This window comes from Lissotriton vulgaris, chromosome 10 (assembly GCF_964263255.1).
Source record: "Lissotriton vulgaris chromosome 10, aLisVul1.2, whole genome shotgun sequence".
NCBI lineage: Eukaryota > Metazoa > Chordata > Amphibia > Caudata > Salamandridae > Lissotriton > Lissotriton vulgaris.
In genome coordinates, this window is record NC_141698.1 from 373,841,729 (window position 1) to 373,866,305 (window position 24,577).

Consider the following 24,577-nt stretch of genomic DNA (forward strand, 5'->3'; position numbering starts at 1 on the left):
CTGGGCATGTTAGTATATTATGTCTATTCTGTGGTAAAAAGACTTGACTAAGTAATTGGCTTTAACTTTCCAAGTTAAAAAAGTAGTGAAATTAAAGAAAAATAGCTAAATTGTCTTTTGCTGGCATCCACACTTTTTAAAACTCATCTGTTCAACCATATGGATATGGGTGGTGATCCAGGAACCAGGAGTGGTGATACATTTACTCTCCGCTATATTTGCTCCTGCGCAATTGGTCAGTTGATCTCGCAATGTTCTTTCTTCACAGGCAGATTGAGTTATGGTCAAAGCGCAGTGACATGTTGCTTGCCTATAATGAAGCTTGTCTTGGATTGAGTCTGCGTTTCTCTTTTAAATGCTGACCAGCTTGAAGCCAATTATTTTAATATTTTATTGACCTGTATAGTCCTCGGTACATGCCATATGCGGTTTCCTTCTATTTGATAACGTCCTATTACCCTTTTCTTTAATTCCTCAGGCACAGTCTTGAAGGATTTGGGTCTTGGCTATCTGCCATGGCCCAGTTTTGGAAGATGTATCCAGCAAACTATGGCAATAGCTATCAGTTTATGTCAAGTCCATATATAAGGAAAGCCAGCATCAGTATTTAGTGGTTAAATGTGTTCAGTGCTCATTAATTAAAATAAATACATTCATAAACGTATGGACCCATAGTTTTTCTTAAGAGTCATCTGGAGCGTTGCTGAATATCGAGGCTGCTGAATACCAAGGCTGTCTAGTATTGATTCCACTTGATGCCTCTGTCACCCTCCCACACTTCCTGCCTCTTTATCTTATTGATGCTTGTTCAAAGGCTGACTTTTTGAAATTAAGTCCCACTACCCAAACATGATTGTCAGTGCCCTCCACATGCAAATACGAGCACATAGAAACCTCAGCTCTGTCTTGCTCTTTACTTACTGAAGACAACCAACTTCCTCTGCTGATTATGCTTTGATGAGATGTGTAGATGGAATGTACGTTGTTACAACGCATGCTTTTACCACGCAGGCCTTTACAATGCAGGTTTTTCAACGCAAGTCGTTACAACGACTTGCGTTGGGGGGTGCTGGATAGTGAATAGTTTAATTTACTATTCCAACTTCAGTCCCTGTGGATAGTAGGGAAGGTGTTTGATAGTAAATTAAACTATTACCTATCCTACAGCGCGCCCAGGCGCAATTCGTTGTAATGACTTGCGCTGAAAAACCTTCGTTGTAAAGGCACTGCATTGTAAAAGTTGCGTCGTAAAGGATGTTTCCCGTGTAGATGTATGAATGACCATCAACACATTGCAGGCCCTTTTCAGTGGATTTGTGACCTTGTGCTGATGTCTTGTGTGAGAGCATGCCTGTTTCGAACAGAACAGTTGTGAAATACATTTTATTCTATATATGGCTTTTAAATTCCTAAATCCACATATACTATCTTACTTTACAGAGTAGGAGGAAATTCATTACTACTCCAAGAATTTCACCACGAATTTTAATTGTGAAGTTCCCTTTTTCTGACTTCCCTTTCTAAACTTGCATTATGTTTAACCCCTTCCACGCTCATGACGAGCTGGGCTCGTCATGGTGTAGCCTCCTCGCACGCTGATGACGAGCCCAGCTCGTCATGTAACATGGGTTTTTTCAAATCTCAGCATACGGCCGTAATTACAATAGCGCCCATGAGGTTAAAACAGCGCAGAGACACCGGAAGGTATTTGTGCGCTCTAGAAATTTTATAATAAATAAATAAATAAAACATTTTTAAATAACACCTAAGACCAACTTGGACATCCAAATCTTGAGGAGAATAATGAGCCTAAGGATTCAGTAGGTCGGTATAGTGGGGGATGGGGGCAGTTTCTGAGTTATTCCCTAATTCGGTAGTAGGTTGCATTGCTTATGAAGGCTGGTCTGTGTGAGTAAGTCCTGCAGAGAAACCTTTTCTTCAAAGAGGCCATCTTGTATAGAGGAGAAACAGTTCTCTTTATCTATGCCTGCATATACAATAGGAATTTTCTGAATGTTTGATGGTGTCCACTTCGTCTTTGAGACGTATTCTGATATAATTAACTGAAACACCCCATTAATGGTTTGCTCTGGCTTAACATCAAGTTTTCCATAGCATCAACACACTATTAACTTTGTTTAAAGGTTTTCTTTGTCTTATTCCGTAGATCAGTTATACTCAAAGTACGGCCCGCGTGCTGCTTGTGGCCCTCTTGACCTTTACATGCAGCCCCCTTAACCCCTTGCATGCTGATGATGGAGCGGTTCCGTCATCAGCTACGGGTGAGCTGTGCTGATGACGGAACCGTTCCGTCATGACTCCGCCCGCGCAGGCCGGAGTCAGCATGGGCGGGGAATTCCCGCCGCAGGCAAGGGGTTAATAAACAGATGCACGAGCTGCTATTTACTTGCTGAGCACTCGTATTGAACACATTTGTTTTAAAATAAATGGCCAAGCATTTTAATTGCAACTTAAATGAAGTTATGAAGCAATTATACAGTGGTGTCCTGCTCCACTTAACTTTAGTTAACCTGAAAATAAATGCTTGTCCATTTATTTAAAATTTGTGGACATCCTCATACAATTCATGACTCACCCAGACCCCCTACTGCCACCCAGTTTGCATCAGTGCGGCCCTCGGTCACACCACAGATATACTTTGTGGTCCAGCAGCAAATGTTTGAGAGTACCCATGCTGTAGATAATATCACTGAGAATGCAAAGTATTTTTTCTTTGCTTTTTGGCGTACATAAGACATTGTTGCATCAGAATGCAATGATTGCCACCAAGGGTCGTACAACTAATTAAGCTGCAGTTAATATAGTGAAATCCATGGTAGGTACATATATTGGGGATAGTCACTCTAGGAATAAAAAATGCCACACTAGGTTTGGCCTGCCATGACATTCTGCAAGTAACCATAATGCGTTTTGTGATTCTATTTGTTATGTTGTTGGTTTTAAAAATAACTTTTAAAACAAGAAGCAAGACTTGTGTTTCTCCAGGAAATTAGAAGGTAGGAAGTTTAGTCTTAATGTTGCACTTAGGCCTTGAGGAGCTTGTATAATCAGATGCAGGCGTTTAGTTAGGGGATTCTTGTTGGCTGTATGAGGTTCTCCATTCTCCTATTTCTAGCTGATTCTATAAGCAGTTGTTTCATGCAAAATCTGCATCTTGTACTTTAAAATGAATCCCAATGCCACTTTACTTCAGCACATGTAATATCTCAAGTTGCATGGCGGTACACTGGTGTCATGTCAGCCTTTCCCATGGTGGTACACTGTCGTTATACCACTCTTTCCTTTTATAGGTGGTCTGTTTAATTTAATTCAAATTCAACCTTTGATAAATGGCCATAAAAAGTGAATCTCTGTACCAAGCATATAATGTACCACAAGCCCAGGAGGCCTGGTAGTTACTCATTTATTCTCCTTGGCACTTTTTACACCAGATTAATGAATAAATTGGCATTTTAGAGGGTGCACTGCTACCAACGGTTGGTGTTATGTTGCTGTATTGCAATGGTGTTGCACTTTGATATGGGGCAATGATTTAAACCTTTTATATTTTGGTGTCCAGTGGATAGCATGTTTACTTGCATGGAATACAACACTTGCTGTATTGCAATTTGTGAGGTGTCCCTCAAAGACATAGTGATTTACTGTACACAATGTCATTAAAGGAAGTGGACTGGTTCAGCAGGTCTCGTGGGTCTTTACCTCCCTTCAATTGCTTTGTGTTTGAGTGGTCACTGCATAACTGACACACGAGCTGCATTTTTTTTATAGCAATTGTACCTCTAAAAATCCTGCAATGCTTTTTCAAAGCATGGCTAATTTAAGGCATTTTCACCTTGAACACGAGGACAAGACACTAAAGGCAATCTTTAAAGATTACACCAAATCTTGATTCTTTTAGTGATGCCTTATCGTGAGCAACAGCTGTGAAGTAAGCCACCTCCAGGTTGAGTGAGTTAGAAACAGACACCTCCACATGGCAATGCAACCATCACCCCACTCCCTCCCTGCTCAAAACTCCATATTTTAGATGTCAGGTTTTCATCTCATTAACCCCTCTTCTACTGATTATTGTGCTGTTGTTATATTACTGCTATCTTGAATGTGCTTTTATGGATACATTTTCTTTGTATCCGAATAACGATTATTGAATTGAATTAAAAACTCCATGTTCGTTCTACCCTTTCCTTCTTACATTGTAGAAACAATGTTGATAGACTCCTGCCTTTGGTAGCAGAGTATCAAGAAATAATTTTTCTCACTATTCCCAAAACTTTAGAGGACTTTAGTGACTTGTGATAACTACGACCTGGGTCAGACAAAAACGATTCACCTTTCTCCGCTCACCGCATTAGTGACTTCCAATAGATATTGATATACAATCAACTTCGATGGGATCTCAGCCTACCTTTTTGATGGGTCAATTTCTCTGCCAGAATTCCCAAGGAGTTAATTGTTTTTTAATTATTTAAGTGGTAGGGAAGAAGACCCTGAATATTTCTGATCACAAGGTAAGCAGTCCATTGAGTGTGGATATTTAGTTTCATTAATAGTAACTTTTGCTTAATATTGTCACTGCACTTTTCCTATGCATTATGTATTCACTGAGTGATTCAATGTAAATACGCATTGACATGTATACCACATTCCCACTAGATACACCTTCTTATGATCCATAGATGCATGTGGTGTTTGTATAGTGCAAACTCTATACGTCTCTGGTTTCTGGACATGATGACACTCTGATGTTTGAAATGTCTCAAATCTCTGCAGCGCCTCTCTTGAACTTAAACCAAGTGACCTCAAGGTACAATAATATTTGTACTAGATATTTGCACCTTGAAAGCCAGAAGTAATGGGTTTAGCCTTTCTTCGATTAGGGTGGATGTTTGCTATTGAGGAGAGCTGTGGAAGGATTACAGGTTTTGTTACAGCTCACATACTAGAACATAACATTTGCATCTCCATTTGTTACATTATTATTTTTGTGTCTGTTCCTCCCTAAGTGAGCATTTGTTCAAAAGCATGGCCGACCGGATGGCAGAAGATGGATGGAAGGAGCTTGGTTACCAGTACGTGAGCATAGACGATTGTTGGTCTCTGAAGGAGAGGGATTCCCAGGGGCGGCTCCAGCCTGACCCAGAAAGGTTTCCAAGTGGCATGAAAGCCCTCGCGGACTACGTAAGTAAACTGTCATTATAGAGAAATATGGTGACCAATCTTCAAGTATATGATTGGATTGATCAGATAACAACGTAATTGTAGCATGACACTGGTGTATCAGGTGAACACATGGTCATATACTAATGTATGTTTTAGGTATGATGGAGGTGTCTGGAGAGAGACGTATTGCATACTGGGTTTCTTAATGTGATTTTGTACTTCATTATCCTCATTCGTTTGTACTGAGTTTGAAGGTGAACATCCTGTTGTATTTTTAAACTGAGCTTTACGCATACTGCTTAAATGCTTCTGAGTCTATGGTTCTGTCAATATCTAAATATTCTGTCAATATCTAACAGCTAACCAGAGACATTTGTAGATAGTGTGTGTGAAGCTTTTGTTTTGAAGTATTAGTTGATGGGAGGAGGGACTTTGAGACCTGGAGCTCTCTTGCTGTCCAGTTAAGGTCGCCCAGATGTAGAAATGCCACTGCACTGACTTTCCTCAGGTGATACTTCTTAGAGGTCACTTCTGTGGTAAGTGGGAATGCCCTACTTTTCCCCAATCCTCATTTAAAACACCATTGCTTGATGAGCATTTTTCTTATCCCAGCCAAAGCTGGTAGAGAGGTAGATGTTTGCATGCTTATAGGTAAGCTGCGGGATTGCATGTGAGGACAGCCATGATCGTGGAGACGCTAAGACACCTCAATACCAAACTCTGCTCTGAAGAGACAAAGTGAATACTTGTATGAGAGTGACATACCACCTAGCCTACTTTAAAAAAACAGCTCTTTGAGACATTTGGAACCACTTCTGTGGTAAGTGGGAATGCCCTACTTTTCCCCAATCCTCATTTAAAACACCATTGCTTGATGAGCATTTTTCTTATCCCAGCCAAAGCTGGTAGAGAGGTAGATGTTTGCATGCTTATAGGTAAGCTGCGGGATTGCATGTGAGGACAGCCATGATCGTGGAGACGCTAAGACACCTCAATACCAAACTCTGCTCTGAAGAGACAAAGGGAATACTTGTATGAGAGTGACATACCACCTAGCCTACTTTAAAAAAACAGCTCTTTGAGACATTTGGAACTAATGCAGGGTTATGGTACCAGAAGACTACAGGAAACACTAAAATGCTTTGGAGGCATATGTGGTGCTGCTGATCTAGCTCACTGGTTGACCAAATGGTGCTCTCAGGGAGAGGCGGTCTTCCTTAAAAGTGATTACCATTGATGTCAGTGCTTGGGTGAATCTACACAAAAATATATGCTGCAGCTTGATTCTCTGCTTTGTGTTATGAAGCCACAAACCATCATATGGCAGGTAGAAAGTTTTTAAGGTATGTTCCCCAGATATAATAAACACATTTCTTGTTCACAGAAGCTACACTACGACCTTTCACAGAATATTGAAAAACACCGCTAATCCCTTGTTTCAGAATGTTAAGCACATTTGTTCCTAATTAACCCCTTATAAAGTTCCAGTGTTGTATGTACAGGAAGGATGCAGGATCAACAGAAGGAAAGAAAGTGTTTTGGTAGAGTAAAGCTGAATGTAATGTACATTCATATTAGCACAGAGTGCTTGGCTCAAAATGCACATTTATTACTAAGTTTGACTAAGTTTAAAGACTAAATTAAGTTCCACATCAGAATCAAGAATAAAACACAATTAATTTGGGGTTATGTCATGTGGCCTTTGATAGGATATGAGATAAAGCATGTTGCTATTTTAGTTTTTATCTTTACAATTTTTAGACAATGAATTTCTGATATGGATTTTAACAAAATTTTTGAAAAGCGTGATGAAATGTAGGAAGTCGATTATAATTTCATCTCTAAGGAAAATGAGCCGACGTTTTTTAAAAGTTTGAATAACTATGTATTTTTATGATGTGATTTTATGATTCTCTTGTACAGAAATCGAATAAAGCTTGTTTACTTACTCCTTACTATTTGAATAGTTATCTAAGATCATTATATGTAATTCTTGTACCCAAATACAGTGTTTGAGGTAGCTTGTATAGGTAATTGAAGTATATGATCATTATTCCACCCCTGAAGTTGATATTCAATATTTAATTTAAGAACGTATGGGAATATGTGTAGAAATGCTTGATTTTAGACTGAGGTTCCTTTTGGGTAAACAGTGGAGTTCTCAGGTCCTTAGTCCTCCCAGAATGTGAGTCAGATGCTACATCCATCACATACAACATTGAAAGTGATGTCGTCCATCATGTTTGGGATTCTGTAGTATTTAAATGAACAAATCCTGTCAAGTCTATACCACGTTTCACATTAGAATTAACCTGTATGCTGACCCATTAGGCAGGAGGTAGACTGGCACCCATACTCCCAATCACTTTGTTTACCTAAACAGCTGTTTTGAGTGAAGGTTCAGTTCCCATTATTAGGGAGTCACAATCACTTAGATTGTCTAATGATGCTACCCATTCACACAGCAGGGTCTCTAGATGTATTGGGTCTTCTTGTTTTATCACAATCTGGTAATACTCTGTCGAACCTAGAAGGATACAGAGCTATAGTAGGGAGAGAATGAATGTCCCTTGATCCATTCAGTTATGCTCCTACAGGTCACAATTCCTAAGGAACATTAGTTGAGTAATAGTTAAATGACTTTGGGAGTGTTGCCCTAGCTGTTCTAGAAGAATAATGCCATGTTGAAGCAACATATGGGACTACAACAATATGGAAGCGGGGAGTACGGCTCCTTTGCTGAACAGTCTGCATTAGAAGAGCTAAGCTGTACCCTCAAAGAAGAGGGCTTTAAAAAGGCATTGGAAGACTTTGCATTGTAAACAGCAAAATGCTGCATTGTAGAAAAAGGCCAGCATTTTCATTGCATATTAAAAAAAGAACCTACAGGCAGGCACATCCTTAGTTTGCCCACAAAAACGCTGAAAATCCAATATTATCCATTATTATCATGACGGCAAAGTACTATAAATTAACATGCAACGATTAGTAGCACTGTCTCTTTATGATGGGTCCAAGCATCCATTCAACACACACTTCCTAAACAAAAAAAAGCCATAAACCACCAATTAAAATGTCATTGTAAATGGGAATGCAAATTGAACTACATAATCATACATAAAATGGAATAGCCATGATGGATAGCCCACCTAGCAATTGCAAAGTGTGGAAAAAGATATGTGAAAGCCAAAAGCTGAAAGCAGCTGACCCTCTCTCTGTATCTCTTATTGTACTTTTTTTTTTGAAGAACTGATGATATGTTATTTTCCCGACTACAGCTGTGTAACCAGAGCTAAAAATATTAGAAATATTTTGTTTGGTGCTGACCTTACCTATTAGAGGCAGGGTGGTATTTTGATTAAGTGCTGTTTACGTTAATGCCCGTAACTATATCGCTACCAAAAGGATTCCATGCTGCAGCCTCTTGCTTCTGCTTCTTCATCTATTGCTGAAAGGGGATTTACATTCAATGCAGCAAGCTAATGGAGCCTTATAGTTTCTATTTGTGAAAATATGGTAAATGGGTAAACCACAAATTAATGATGCACAACATTGGGAGGTTGCCACATCACCCCGTGGAGTACCAAGCAGTGGTAGCGCAGGGGTGTAAGGTGTCACAGAGCGGAAAAGAAGAGGCTCCTCCAAAAGCAGCGGCATGCTAACTGACTCAAGACTGATCCTTGCATATGTGCCCTAGATAGGGCATGAAATATCTAGTGTACAAGCCCCAAGTTCCATGGGGGAGGGTAATAGTCGTATCCTCAAGTTGGCAATCAGCAAACCAGCACGCTGCTCATTACAGTTGTGAGGTCAGAAAGTAGTGCTCAAAATTTGGCACACCCAGCCCATTGTTTTGCAAGGGCCACGCTTCAACGTGTTGCATGCCATATGATGCCTGTTAAATGTTCCCATGATCAAAATAAGGGTTTGTTAATATTTAGGGGCAAGTTGGTGAAATAGTACAGTAATCGCATCAGCATGACCATCTTCGTAATGGCCTCTCGGCCTGCCACAGACAATGGCAAAGTCTACTAGAATGATATTTGCATCCCCAGGGTGAAAACCGTACAGGGTCAGTTGCCACCCATAAGCTTCATTCCTGCATGGTAAATACAAATACCCAGGAACCAAAATGTAACCGGCTGCCATTCCAAATGGACCCCGTTGTTATATAGAGCCGGGTCTGATGAAGTGGCAGTTTATGGGAGTAAGCAAGATTAAGCCCAATTCACTCTAAGGCCAGATACCTCAGCAAACCAATTAAGCAGTTGCCCTTGGGTGGTCTGGAATGCATGGATGATGTTAAGGTAAAGGAGAAAAGATGGAGTGTAAGCCATTGCTGGCAGATATGCCTCATTGCTGACCCTGCATTCTGAGAATGTGGGTCAACTGCTCCATTGCCAGTGAAAAAAAAGCAGTCAGCCCTGTCGTGTACCTCTCTGGATCAGTATGGGGTCCAATATGTGACCACCTATTTTAACCCTAGCTGCCTGGTTGGTGTAGAGGAGCCTGTGTCAAGCAAGCATATTGCTTCCTTAATCTCAAAGACCATATGACCCAATTAAGTTCCTCCCTGTGCTCGAGTGGCACCTGAGGAATGACAACGCTAGTTAGAAAGGGCTCGATTTCTCCCACCGTATTCGCCGATGTGTTGCATAATGGCACATGAATACTGCATGTATCTCCCTTTGTGTGTGTAATATGACCACAGTGTTGAAGCGAATGGACAGCAAGGGCCACCACAACTGCTTTTTGGATTACCTTATTTGTGGATTGTCGAAAAATGGAAGGAAGGTGAGAAATTGATTTTTTCAACCCAAAATTTTTCTACCTGGGTTTTTGGGGGATTTGTGCTCATCTCTTTGGATTGTTTGACTATTTGATGCTCTTGATGAGAGGTTCATAAAATATCACCAAGCGTTGAAGATAGAAGATGACCGGTAGGGACTTGGATACTTTTTTAGAGAGTATTACTTGATGCTACTAGTGTAAAATGTATGCAAAATTGTTCAGGTAGTCTGAAGCTCCTATTGATGGAAATTGATGAATCTTGGCAATAGTCTTTCAGACATTTCTTTACTTCTTTTCGAAATACCAGGCTTCAGACTACCTGACAATGACTATGCAATCCTCATTTCCTAAAAACTTTGGGCCCGATGTAGGAGCCCTAAGACTGGTCGGAAACGGCCGATTTCGGCCGTTTCCGACCGGTATTAGGGTTTTCTAATGTGGGAGCATGCTTTACAGAATCGGTATTTTACCGAATCTGTATTTACAGATTCGGTAAAATCTGTAAATACAGATTCGCTTAGGGCCACCATTCTCCTTTAGATGCATAGTACGGTTTTGCTTTGTTTTAACTTTTCTGCAGCTTTTGCTCCCTATACAGCATAGTTTATGACTGAATTTGCCAATTTTTCTTTTTTGGTTCCCCCCCTTCCCTCCCCACCTCCTCAGCCCCCTCCCCAAGGCCTCCCCCAAGGCCTTCCCCCCCCCTCCCCCCACACTCCACCCTTTGAGGCATGTAGACTCTCACTAGAGTCTAGAGTGATGGAGAGACACCCTGTGACCGTGCCTGAACTTTAATTCTAAATACTTCAAATTACACGTGTGTAGACTAATGGAAGGGTATGTAAAAAAGAAAAAATAAAGGAAATATGCGAAATTATAAAAGAATAATCATCCTAGAACTACACAGTACCCCCTAGAACCACACAGTACCCACTGACTCAGACGTAGAGCCCCATAAATGCTGGGAGAAAAAGAATTCATTATAACGATAACAGATTATTATACCAGATTATACAGCATATTCAAGTCGTATTCAAAGCGATATATCCAGAGAAAAAAAAATAAGAGTTGAAATATGCATATAATTTCTAAGTTGCTAATCAAACAGTAGAGAAAATAAACGTTGCATTTAATATTCTTTAAAGAAAATATTGTCTCAAAAATTAGTTCAGGCTATCTAAAAAAGCCTTCGCTTTGATCTCGGAGGAAAAAATTTTTACCTGACCATTATACAGCACTTTGAGTGTGGCGGGGTTATTCAAATAAACCTTAGCTTTTTTGTCCAAAAATGGTTTAATTAACTGACGAAGACGCCATCTCCGCTCCACAGTTGTATGGCAGAAGTCCGGCCTGACAAAATATGAAATGTCACCACGGATCCGATGGGCCTCAGGTCTCGCTTTCTCCGCAATGGTTTGACGTAGCAAAAAGTTACCAAAATAGACCAGGATTGCCCTAGGATATTTGCTCTGCGAGTTGGCAGAACGCAGTGTAGCAGGGGTTCTATGAACACGTTGGACTTCCAGTTCCCAGTTCCATGAAGATAACTCCGGAAAGGTGTCTTTAAAAAGTTGGATCACAAAGCCGCGTATGTCATCCCCTTCACTTTTTTCGGGTATTCCCAGGACTCGGAGATTGTTGCGACGCATTCGATTTTCCATTTGCTCAAGCTTCCATCTTACATCAGTCATCTCAGCGTCGTGGGCATCGACCTGCTCTTTCACCACAGTTGCTTCAGCCTCAATAACCACAATTCGATCTTCCATATCTGACATTCTAGCATTGGATACTGCCACTGTTTTTGAAAGTTTACGTACCACCCCTTGTACCTTTTGAAGAGCTTGTTGGGCTTTCCGACCATCCTTAGACGTTTGTTCTCTGTGAGATGCGATTGCCTGCAACACCGTATCCATTACCGCGGTTAAGGTAGTGTCTTGTTCCTTTGAAGAAGAAGAGGGTCCGTGAGAGCTAGAAGCTGATGCGGGAATGCCATCCCGATAAGGGCCTGCTGGGTTATGATGGCTTCTCTTTTTTTTGATCACTGTGTGTCTTCCGGCTGTGGCTTCACCTAATAGCTCATCCGCATCACTATCTTGGGTGCTGGTGCTAGAGCCAGTATGCAGATCGGAAAGGGAATCTAAATCAGAGTCTAAATCATGATGCCAGCCTGGGTCCTCACAACCCTCGGAAATAGTGTAAAATTCAAGAGGTTCCAGGTCTGTGTCAGACGCGATTCCAGCTCCACCTGCGTAGTCTGGCCCAAGCAGTGTTGGCTCTTCAACATTTCCTTCGCCAATTGGTGCAGAGATGCCTTGAGATTGAGCAGAAGTTTGCGTTATAAAGGGTGATGTTAATTTATCCTCCTCGCTGACCGGATTTAACAATGACAAGTGACTTTCAGGCTGGGGATCCGTGGATATGTATGTTGCACCACTTGCGTCGTTTAAGCCATTAGTAGAGGCCACTGTATTAACAGTAAATGCTGTAGGCTCAGCTATAGCACATATTTCTTCTGGCGTTTGCTGTTGTGGCTGCGTGGTGGTTATTGTGGGATTTGCTGCTGCCGCCGACACTTCAATGAGACCCCCTAGCACTTCTGGCACTTCTGCAATTACCATTGAACACTGCGGTGGCAATGGCGATAATAGCGAGTCAGTTAAAGTTACAGCAGTGTCTGACTGCGTGGAGCTTATTGAGGGACTCAGAGCCGCCAGTGCTTCAGATCCAGCCTCCGCTGCTGGCGAATCCGTGCCGGGAAGCGCCGTAGGAGTGGCTAGCGGAGCTGCAATCAGCGCTCCGCTTGTTGCGTGTAGTTTGGAAAGGGAGGGAGCGGCTCCGGCTCCGGCCGGCGTTCCACGAAGCAGGTCCACCACAGAGGGTCCCGGCCCTGGAGTGCCAGTGTTTCTCGTAGCTCTTGGTTGCTTTGGGCGGAGTTGGAGCTGGGCTTGCCCCCCATCAGAGCCGGCAGCTTCATCTGTTAACGACCCTGCGTGCCTAGCAGCAAGTTTTTGGTCTCGAAGCGCTTGCTTGGCTGCACGGGTTTTCGAGGCGGCTGTCACCGCCGCAGCATTTTTTGGAGCCATCGGTGTCTTCACTGGGGGAAAGTCTACACCAGGAGCACAGGACTGTTCGTGAATCCGAATAGAGAGCCTTAGCACCGTGAGGCCGAGTGCAGACGCAATATACTGAAGCCGTGAGCGTGGCTGCTCAGGTAAGGGTGAAGAGTCTCCAAATGCTTTAGAGCAGGCGCAGCTCATTATTCATCTTTTTAGACCCTTGCGTGGCTAGAAAATTTTTTTGAAGCTTCGTCCTTGCTGTGCCAGCTATTATCACACTTATCACGATGTCTTCATGGGTAATACGGGTTCTAGTCCCCTCCACTAGCCCATTCAGCTGACTCAGGCACGGGAGAGTGTCTCACAGCGGTCTAGTGTGCCGCCGCCATCTTGACCCCCGTCCCGGGGTGAGTTTTTCCTAATGAGTTGTTGAATTAATTTTGCCAACCCTCTATGGCAATGTTGGTTTTCACATCTCCTCTAAGCAGTTTGAATAACAGTTCCACCGTTCAATAGAAAATCTTGGTTTCCATCTGTACCCCGACCTGCTTAGATGGCCAATACATGTCTATTCGCAGTCATTTAGAAGTGAAGCCAATTTTTTCTTGTTTTGTGAAAAATATTCCGATTGTTTAATTGTAGTGTAGTCATCCACACACTCGGGAGATAAAAAACACAATACATTCATTTTTTTAGTTCTTTTTGACATATAATCCTCAGGATATTTTTTAAATGTTTCATCAATATTCCTGGGAAAAGTGACCCAGAAATCCTTAAATGTGCGCGTTAGTATATGTTTTAGTAAATAATAATAATTTGTTAAATAATACATGTAAAAGGTAATACATATTTCTTTTGGTGGAGCATCACGGTCAAAAACGGAGCAAGGAGGGACTGTGGTCAGGTAAAAAAATATATTTGACTTTTCTAAACCTATTGGTGACTAAATTTATTGTAAGGAAAGATGGAGAGAGGTAGATAGATATTCTGTATCAAATACATTTGTTTTTTTTTTGTTTTTGTTTTTTTTATTCTTTTTATTAACAAATGTAATCAACAATACAACACACAAACAATGACCAGGGTGTATCGGGTGACTACTGTTACATATTTATGGATGCTGCTCCCAAGAATGACAGCGTGAGATTAAGAAAAAGGATACGGGCCTAGGAGTCCTCCCTGTCCATGTCTGTAGGTTCCAGGTCTGGCGGCTCACAGATATCACCACGATAGGCATTCCAGGTTCCCCAGATCTTGACCCATTTGCGGGGTCGCCCCCTTGACATATACACTGACTTCTCATGAAACAAACACCAGTCAAGCTCTTCCATCCATTTCCTTACCCAGACCGTACCATGGCTCGGCAGGTCCGTAGGCTCCCACACATTCAACAAGCATCTCCTGGCCTCCAGCTCGACCCTCACTCCCCATACTTCACTCATTTTTGAATGTATCTTAGTCCAGAAGTCACGAACCCACTCACACTCCCACAATATGTGCAGGAACGTTCCAGGCAGCCCACTCCCTCTTCGGCAGTCAGCAGACCCAGCCAGGCCAATCCTCTGCAATCCCTTGCCCGTGACATAGGAGCGATGCAAAATCCTAAGTTGAACCAAACGGAGCCTCATAGGGACCGCTACTTCCTTGGGGGACACCATCGCCTCCCTCCAATCCTCGTCATCAAGAACAAAGCCATCAGCAACCCACTGTCTACGCAACAACACCAAGGGGTCCTCGGTATGGTTAATCAACTTGGTATATGTTAAGGAGATAGTCCTAGTGGGTACTAGACCATCGAGCAAACGATCCTCCAGTGGGGAGGCCACTGGAGGCGTCTCACCTCTGGGGACAACGGCACTCAAAGCGTGCCTGATCTGAAGGTACCTAAACCGTTCTGTCTCATTCAGCTGATACTTAGCCTGCAATTCCTCAAATGTCAGCACCTCATCCTTACCCCAAATATTGCAAACCTGCGTTACACCAATCAAGTCCCAACGATCAAACCCCTTGGTTTTCCAGAGCATCCCCAACATCTCAGAACTCCACAAGGGAGTAGCCAATGTCAAGCGACTAGCCCACTTGAGGTCTCTGTTGGCCTCATGCCATACTCTAGTAGAGATCGAGGGAGGCTCCACCAACGGGAATTGACCACGCCTCGCATATAGAACACGGGTGTACTCTCCCCCCGGCACTTGACCGCGGTCCATCGCATATCCGGGGTCAACCGGCGAGCCGTATATAGCATGGTTTATGGGGGCCAACTTGGACGCCCAATAGTATTTCCGAATGTTGCGCAAACCAATGCCTCCGTCGTACCATGGCAGCATCAATTTTGACAAGGCAATGCGCTGCCTCCCCTCCCACAGAAGGCTTTGCTGTAAAGACTCAATCTCGCTGAAGTACGACTGTGGCACAGGATCGAAGGAGTTCTGTAGTGCATATAGGAATCGCGGAAGAGCCATCATTTTGAAGAGGATGGCTCGGCCCAAGAGGGAGTGTGGGAGCGTTTTCCACCGTGCGACATCTGATTGGAGTCTAGCTAAGGGGGGCAACAGATTTAACCGGAAGCGCACCTTGGGATCACCAGAAATCTGGACCCCGAGATAGCAAAAGCTATCCGACTCCAGTCTCACAGGGCAATTATCAGGCACTCTAGGGGAGTCTCCGCTCAACACAAAAATTAGGGACTTCGCCCAATTGATCGCAAATCCAGAATACCTGCCGCAAATGGCCAAAACATCCATGAAAACAATGAGGGAACTGCGTGAGGTGGTCAAGTATAGCAAAATATCATCAGCGTAAAGCGAGATCTTGTCCTCCCAGTCCGCAGTCCAGTGCAGCCCTCTGATCGAGCGGTCCCACCGCACCCAGGCCGCTAACGGTTCCATAGCAAAAGCAAATAAAAGAGGCGAGAGTGGGCATCCCTGTCGTGTTCCCCGTCCGAGAGAAAAGTCACGCGACTTATGGTTGTTCACGACCACGCAAGACATGGGGGCCGAATATGAAAGCCGGACCCAGCCATGAAATACAGGGCCAAATCCCAGCTTCGTCAAAACCGCAAAAAGATTGCGCCATTCCACCCGGTCAAAGGCCATAGTTGCGTCAAGAGACAGCAAGACTGCTGGTTCATGGATGTGAGATGCACCCGCCACCACACCATGCAACCGACGGAGATTAAGTGCGGTGGTACGCCGAGGCATAAAACCGGACTGATCTGGATGGATCAAAGTCGAGAGAACTTTCACCAAATGGGTGGCTAGCAGTTTGGCCAAGATCTTGGGCTCCGCGTTCAACAAAGAAATAGGGCGGTACGAAGAGCAGTCTAGTCTGAGCTTACCCTCCTTATAGATTACTACAATATTGGCAACTCGTTGGTCATAGGGCAGCATCCCCCGATCCGGGCTTTCTATATACATATCCTTCAGATACGGGGCCAATCGGTCTGCATGTGGCTTGAACAACTCGATGGGAAGGCCATTGGGGCCTGAAGCCTTACCAGAGTGGACCCCCCTTATAGCTATTGCCACCTCATCGTTGGTGAGGGCAGAGTCTAGCAAATTCCTATCATCGTCCGACAAGGCAGGCATCGGTATATCACGGAGCATTTCTGTGTTGTCGACCTCCGTAAACGTGCCAGCCACGGTATAAACCTCCTCATAATATTGCGCAAATTCCTGTACTATCGACTGGGGATCCGATGTCACCGCGGGACCCAGGTTCAGTTCCGGCACCAAACGAGACCCCCAGTTACCCTTTTCCAACCAGGCGATCAACTTCCCCGCCTTGTCACCATGCTCATAAATCCTACTCTGTGTTGAGGCGTGCTGCGCCTTCGCACCGTCACGCGTCATTGACTTGTATTCATCCCAGAGTAGCCCGAGGCGATAGCTCGCCCCGAGGTCACTCCCGGAGGAAGCTGCAATTTCCAAGGCCGCAAGCTCCGCCTCCACTCTATCCAATTCCTCCCCCCTCTTCTTCTTCTGCCCGGATACAAGGGAGAGGGCATCCCCTCTTATAACAGTCTTGTACGCTTCCCAAAGGGAATACCTCGATGTGACCGAACCTTCGTTTTCACGGAAAAAACTATCTGTGACCCGCATAAGTTCCTTTTTCACCACGGGGTCCTTCAGACGCCACGCATTTATGGGAGCTATTCTACCAACATCGCCCTGCCCCAAACACAGCCAAAGCCAAATCGGCGAGTGGTCGGAAACCCCCCTCGCCAAGTGGGCCACTTCACTAACTAAAGTCGCCTGGGCCACCGGCAAGAGCACATGATCAATTCTGGAGTGGGAATGGTGTGCCGCAGAGGCATGTGTATACTCAGTGGCACTCGGATGTCTGAGACGCCAAGCATCTAACAACCCTGACGTAGAGATAAAGTCGGGTAGCCGCCTACGAGAAGGCAACAACACACTGGAGGGGCGCCTATCTAGTTCGCCATCCATGACTGCATTAAAGTCCCCGCCCAGCACCATAATGCCGACAGGCAGTGTGAGAAACATCCGACCTAAGTCACAAAACGTATCAGCCTGCAAAGCCGGGGGGACATAAATGGACACAAACATGATCGTCCTGCCCTCCCAAAGACCCGATATGCCTATATAGCAACCACGATTGTCCGACCAGGTAGATCGGATCGTGAAGGGAAAGGAGTTCTTCACTAAGATGCCCACTCCCCTCGAACCAGAGGTGAAACCAGCATGAACAACAAGCTTATACCCTCCCCTGTACAGCGCCATGCATCGCTTCCCCATTAGATGCGTTTCCTGCAGCAAAACGACATCTGGCATGTGCCGTCTAATGAATTGACTCACCATAGTCCGTTTTACATTATCACCCAATACATTCACATTCCAGCTGAGGACGGAGAACCCCAGGCCCTGTCTAGCGGCAGCCATGTATCCTTCCAATAAAGAACAGGAGATCCAAAAGCCCCCTTAGCAATCCCTGGTCACTTACAACAAACAAATCAACACATAAAAGTCCCCAACAGCCAGACCCCCAGACCCCCACCCTGCACCCCTGCATGTAGCAAACGCACATCCCCAACTCGCAGTGTGCCTGTCACCCCCACTAACAAGTATCTAAAAGTAAAAAAACGGAGGAGGACCTTACAACAGGCCGCCCGCCCCCATCACCCCAGACCAACTGTGGTCCCCCCAACCGGAACAATCCCATAAAAAGAGTCTAGAACAAAAAATAGTCCAGAGGGGGGGAGAAAAAGAACGAACAGCCCCAACCAGACCCCCTGCGCCAGTAATGAGTGCGGCTTACAGTTACAATCAGTACGCTATTCTTCGCTATCCGTTCGTGCCTGAGCCCCAGAGTCCGATACTTCACTTCCGGTCCAACCAGTCTGCGACCACCACAGGGTTATCAAAGAACCAAGTCTTTCCATCATGTTCGATCCTCAATCGTGCGGGATACAGCATTGAGTACTTCACATCCCTGTCTCTCAACCACTGCTTTACAGACATAAAGCCTTGTCGCTGTCTCTGGACCGTCTGAGTGAAGTCCGGAAAAAACAACAGCGAAGCGTTCTCGTAGGCCAACGGCCCTGTGGACCTCGCCGTTTGCAAAATGGTGTCTCTGTCGCGAAAGTTCAGGACTCCGGCAATGATGGGACACGGAGATGCCCCGACCTTCAGGCGGCCTCCAGGAATCCTGTGTGCCCTCTCCACAGTGAAAAAATGTGTAAGGCCCTTCGGCTTGAGATGATTCAGGATGAGATCCTCAACAAAGAGGTCCGGGGTCGACCCTTCGGATTTCTCCGGAACCCCTGAAATGCCGGCATTATTGCGGCGTGCCCGACCCTCATACTCATCGAGCTTACTATCAAATTGGTGTTGGGCCGCCTTGATGTCTCGCACTTCCTTCTGGAGCTCAGAGACATCCTCGAGGAGGCTCGTCGTTTTAACCTCCAGGTTCTTGCCCTTCTCAGTAGTTTTGGTGAAGTCAACCCTGAGAAGGCCCACCTCAATTACGACAGTGTCCAGTTTTGTGTCCATTTTGCCCAACGAAGATTGGACCCCAGTGATAGCAGCCATTAGGTCTTTCATAGTGGGGTCGTCGCTGACCGAATCCCCTTTGGTACCTCCAGCCGGAGGTCGTTTCGCATCACTGGGGGACCCCTTGGAGATAGCATACTTATCAATGCGATTCGACTGGACCTGTCAATTGGATTTCGAGGTCTTCTGCTGAGGCTTTTCAGAGTCCATCGATGCCATCTCGATCACAAAGGCAGGGGAAACCCACCACTCCTCCGTCGAGTGTAGGCCGGTACAGAGATGGTCGAACTCCAAGTCAGGTTGAGAGGCGCGCGTCGCGACCCGAATGCGATAAAGCAGGATCCGTCCGGCCACTTCCGGTCTCTGCGGCCGATGTTGTTGCACTCCAGCCCGGATGGTTTCAGACCCGGGTCCCCAGTCTCCGAGACCACAGGCCCCAATTTTCTCGACGACGATATTCGGTCGCCGCAGCCACCAAATGAACCAGAATTTCACCTAGCGACTCAGGTGCTGGTCCCCCACCAGGTGGTAGGGACAGGGCTCTGGATAATGTGCCGGATAGTCAGTCAGGATGTGGCGGCCGGCGGAGCCGATGCTCAAGTGGCCATCCTGGTCGCTGGCGCGGCTCCCCCCCCCCCTTATTTGAGTTTTAACAAGTTTTACATTCACGTACAGGTTGTGTTTGTATGCGCACATCAGGACAGTTGTTATTTTTCAGCATAGATTTAAAAAAGTTGTCAAACATCTTGTGTAAAACTTTTTTTAAACCAAATTAAATTAAAGATAACATTTTATTTTTTTGCGTCTTTTTATCATTCTATTTTATAAGAATAAGACCATGCCTTTGAAGAAAAACAACTGGATTTTTGGACTGTTTTTCAGTTTCTCTATTGATTTCATTTTGAGAAATTCATGTTTGTACTTTGAATTTTTTCTAAATCAGATATTTTGATGGATTGTCGAAGAATGGAAAGTGAAAAATGTATTTTTTTCTCCACAAAGTGTCTACATGGGCTTTCCTTTGATTTGTGTTAATCCCTTTAGATTGTTGGGCTAGTTGACAAAAATATCACTAAGAGTTTATGAAAGAAGATAACTACAGGTAGGGACACAGATGTCTTTTTTAATTTTCAAAAAATAATTAAAAAATGCCAATTTAGTTTACATAGTAAAAACAGGAGTGCAAAATTAGAGAGTGTTACTTGATGATAGTAGTGTAAAATGTATGCAATAATGTTGAGGTAGTCTGAATGTCCCATTAATGGAAATAGATGTATCTTTGTCAATATTCTTGCAGACTTCTCTTTACTTTTTGTTGGAAATACAAGAATTCAGACTACCTGACTATGATTGTGCCATCCTCACTTCCTGAAAGCTTTGTTCATTTTTTTAATATTTCTGGGAAATGTTACAGGTTGGGGTGAGTTTTTCCTATTGAGCTATTGAATGAATTATGCAAACCCTTTATGACATTATTGGTTTGTGCACCTCCTTCTAAGCAGATTGAATAACAGTTACACCATTCAATAGAAAACATTGGTTTCTTTTTGTGACCCAACCAGCTTAGATAGCCAATCCATGTATCTTCAAAGTAATATAAAAGTGGAGCCATATAACCTTGTTTTGTTAAAACGTTTCTGAATGTATAATTAAGTGTAGAAGTCATCGACACACTCAGGAGGTAGGACTTGTATTCACTTTTTAGATTTTACAACTGTTAAAAATTCAGTGCAAGTTTAGGATTGTTTGTTAGGAATTTTGCATGAGTTGTATAAATTTGGATGAATGGATGGAGAGTTCATTTGAAAGTCCCATAGATCATCCAAATGTTACTTTTCTCCAGGGTTACTGTATTAATTATTGTACTAAAGATTAGTATTCATTTTAGAGAGTTCTCTTTATCATAGAGTAGAAAAGGGTCATCAGTAAAACAAACAGTAAGTTAAGGGGAAATGTTGATGTCAGAATAGGGATCAGGACTTACTTTTAGGGATTGCTCTCCTGTTTGGTTTGTGATCCACTCTTCTGAAATTTGGGACTGTAGGCATACTATTGACATCGTGCATGCGGATTTTCCTGGCTACCTCTCTCAAAACTGGGCCACATAGTTCTTTGGAGGTGGCCGCAAGGTTTTTTATTTGTTGAATACTTACCCAACCTTCAGTCTCGATGCGAGAGGCAAAGTGATTATGCTCTGTGGTGTCCACCACTGACTCATCAAGAGTAACCCTTCTGCCATTTGAATGAGATTAAAAATACTCAACATATCTGCAAGGACTCCTGGGCTCAGTTAATTTCTCCCTACCACAAATGTAGTCATCATACATTGACAGTCTATTGCCACATTTGTAGTAGCTGGCTTGCCTTGGTTTTCCATTTTTGAATGTTCTGTAAAAAATATAAATATTTGTGTGTGTGTGTGTGTGTGTGTGTGTGTGTGTGTATATATATATATATATATATATCTCAGCAACAGCTCGCAATATTTTCCCACTTAGCGCGGAATAACGGGCGCAGACCAACTTTTCGTGCCAGCAGACCAAGTCAAGACGCGTTTCGGCTGTCCAAGCGGCCTTGATCAACCGACCATGCGTGATGATGAGCCCCAAATTTAAAGTGCCAATGCAGCAAAATATCAGGAGAAATAGAAAAAATACTATCCGTATAAATACATTTGAAATGTCTTGCAATGATTATCAAACAGGAATTATTATTTTGTACAATAACAGCTTAAATGCTTGCAAAATAAAGAATTCATTTCAGTTACAAATCTGGAAATAAATGTAAATCTAAACAACATTTTCTGCATAAATGCTATCAAATATTTTCTCAAACTGATAGGATGCAATGTGTGAATCCTTACTCCTATTCGCTCACCTAACCGTGAAAATGGAATTCACCATGTGTATAAACTAATAAAAGTTGTAAAAAAACCTGAATCTCTTCAGTCACTTTGTTGCTCTTTCTCCAGCAGCAATTATTCTATAGTTTTAACTATACATCACCAATCTAATACAATAATTCTTTCTGGGTTGCCGACAGAATCATGATTATATACTAAAGGATTTAATGGACACAATTATATGCACCTTTCCCTAAGCCTAATACTTTCTATTTAAAACAGTCATAGTATTGGAAAAACATTCAATTCATAATTCATTGAATGGATTAAAGTGCCATGGTGCTACAGTACTACAGATTTAAAGTGACTTGTGCCTCAGTACTATAAATTAAAGTGACTAGTGCCAATAAGGTGCAAACAGTGAGGTAATCATTAGATAATTCAAGAAATGAGCAAAATTCACAGGTTCTGAAATTATATATCCGGATAATTTACAGTTTTCAAAGAGAATGTGCAAAAAGACCAAGCATTTGTAAAAACCAATATAAATAAGCATTACCCAGCGACATGTTTAAAACAATCGATAAAAAGACACATAGGTTTTAAAATATTTTGGGTAGGTTTAATCTATCATTAAAAACATTGCCCAAGAAATACCTAAGTACAGAGGGTTCACCTTATACTTTGTCCAATTGTCAACTGAGAACAGGGTTCCATTCATATTCAGAGGTTCAACTTCTCTATTCATAATATTTAATACTCGAAGCAAAGTTAGAAGTACAGATTATAAATGTGTAGAATAGGCTATCACTAGAAACATCTACTGGTCCTATCCTCCCTCACTTTCGCTTCCTGGCGGGACTCTCCTCCCTGCTGTCTTATGCTCGCTTCTAGGACATCAATTTTAGGCTGTAGTTCTGCCCCATCAATTTGGGCATATTTATCTGACATTTTGTAAGAATAAGTTGTAATATGCTTTTCTACACACAACAAAACTTGATGTGCTATGGGCTCTGTTATCACCGTTCGACTCCCGGTCCCAACGATGCTGCATTCACCCAATTTCGTTGCCCTTTTTTTGTGGTGTATGCACACCTCCTGACCCGCACAGCCACAACTTTGCCAGTTTTGCTTACATACGTTAAATGAAATAATATTGAAGTCTATTTTCTTCTTTGTAATTGGTCCTGGTGAAGAAAACAATTATAAGGTTAACTGATTCAACCTGTTGAAAACAAAATGTTAAATCACACTGTTGAAAGAGAGGAAATGACATTTTTGTTAGTTTTGTGTTCTGTGAAAAAAAAGTTGTTATTATTGTACATATATGTTTGATCTTAAAAATGTTACCAGGTGATTTATTTCTTATTCCCTTGTTGTCAAAAAATTTTCTAGATGATATTTTTGGATTGCAGGAGATTTTCAAGCCTGCTGTGTTTTTTGTTTCTTTGTTGTCTATCTAAGGTTAGAACAGGAATTTTAAAAATATTTACTGCTTTGTATGTCTCTCTCAATTCTTTGTGCTTACAATTGACTTTTAAATAACTTTCTTTTTTCTTGTTGATTTTCTTTTACTGTTGCTCGATGATTTTGCAGTTTTTCCTTTTGGTCTGTAGCAATGTTTTAGTCTTTAGATGCTGTGTGGTTTGTTTTCATGATCTAAGAACAAAAAAAAGTGAAATGTGCACTCTTTTCATTCTCCTGCACCTTCACTAAGGTAAGTACTTGGCAGAATTAGAATTGTAAATTTGCCCCCCAGCCACTGTCCATCACCTTCCCTGAAGTGAGCACTCGGTAAAGTTAGAATAGTAATTTTACTCCCCAGTTACTGTCTAACACCTACTCTGCAGTACGTACTTACCTGATTTACAACAGCAATTTTGCCCCCCCCAGCCACTGTTCAGCACCTTCCCTGAGGTAAGTACTAGACGGAGTTAGAATAGTAAAGTTGCGTTCCCCAGCCGCTGTCCAGCATGCACCATGAGTAGATTGAAGCTTGGCATTTTTTTTTTGTAAGTTACCATTGTTAGTCTTGAGGAAATATTCTCATTAAACTGCAAATTAAAAAAATCAGGTTGTATTTCAACTTACATTAGTGCTTAATCTGGAAAGCTTCACAATCGCTATGTGTTCACAAGCTTTACGGTAGCTGAAAAAGTAAGCACACATTTCTCAAATTAATGGTCCTATGATATACATAGCATTTTCTAAGCATATTATGGCCCTCATTATGATGTCAGGCAGACATGCATCCGCACAACACTGTTTCAGTGAGGGAACCACCCAAACAATAGTTTGGTGGTTACGCATATCATATTAGGATGTGACCACTCGTGGGGCTGTTGCAAACTTCCATTTTACTATTCCATGTCAGCCTTTCCGATATGGAGATGCTGTCGGAAAGTGCCATCATAATCCAATGGCAGAAACGCCATCCGTTGATGATTATGAGACCCTCCTGGAATGGAATGGAATGAGGATTTGTAGAGCGCGTTGGCTACCCAGGGGCGTCCCAACTGGTCAATGAGCTCCCTGAGCCCGCCAGAGCCCAGTCAGATTAACCGGCCAGTTTAAACTCCAACTGCAATCTTTGTAATATGGCGGTCGGTGTTTAATCCTTAGGTGTTGGTCAGAAAGTCAGTGGCGTTCTGACCTACACCCAAATCAGGCTCTAAAAGTGTAAATTATACTTACTT

The 24,577-nt window shown here is 43.0% G+C and overlaps 1 protein-coding gene across 1 annotated transcript in view; it reads left to right on the plus strand.

The window, feature by feature from the left end:
- LOC147685285 (alpha-N-acetylgalactosaminidase-like) overlaps positions 1-24,577 on the plus strand; it is a 250,557-nt gene that overhangs the window by 75,723 nt on the left and 150,257 nt on the right. Inside the window, exon 3 of the mRNA XM_086941199.1 lies at positions 5,025-5,199. Within this exon, the coding sequence (XP_086797325.1) occupies positions 5,025-5,199 (175 nt within the window). The remainder of the gene's footprint in view (positions 1-5,024; positions 5,200-24,577) is intronic.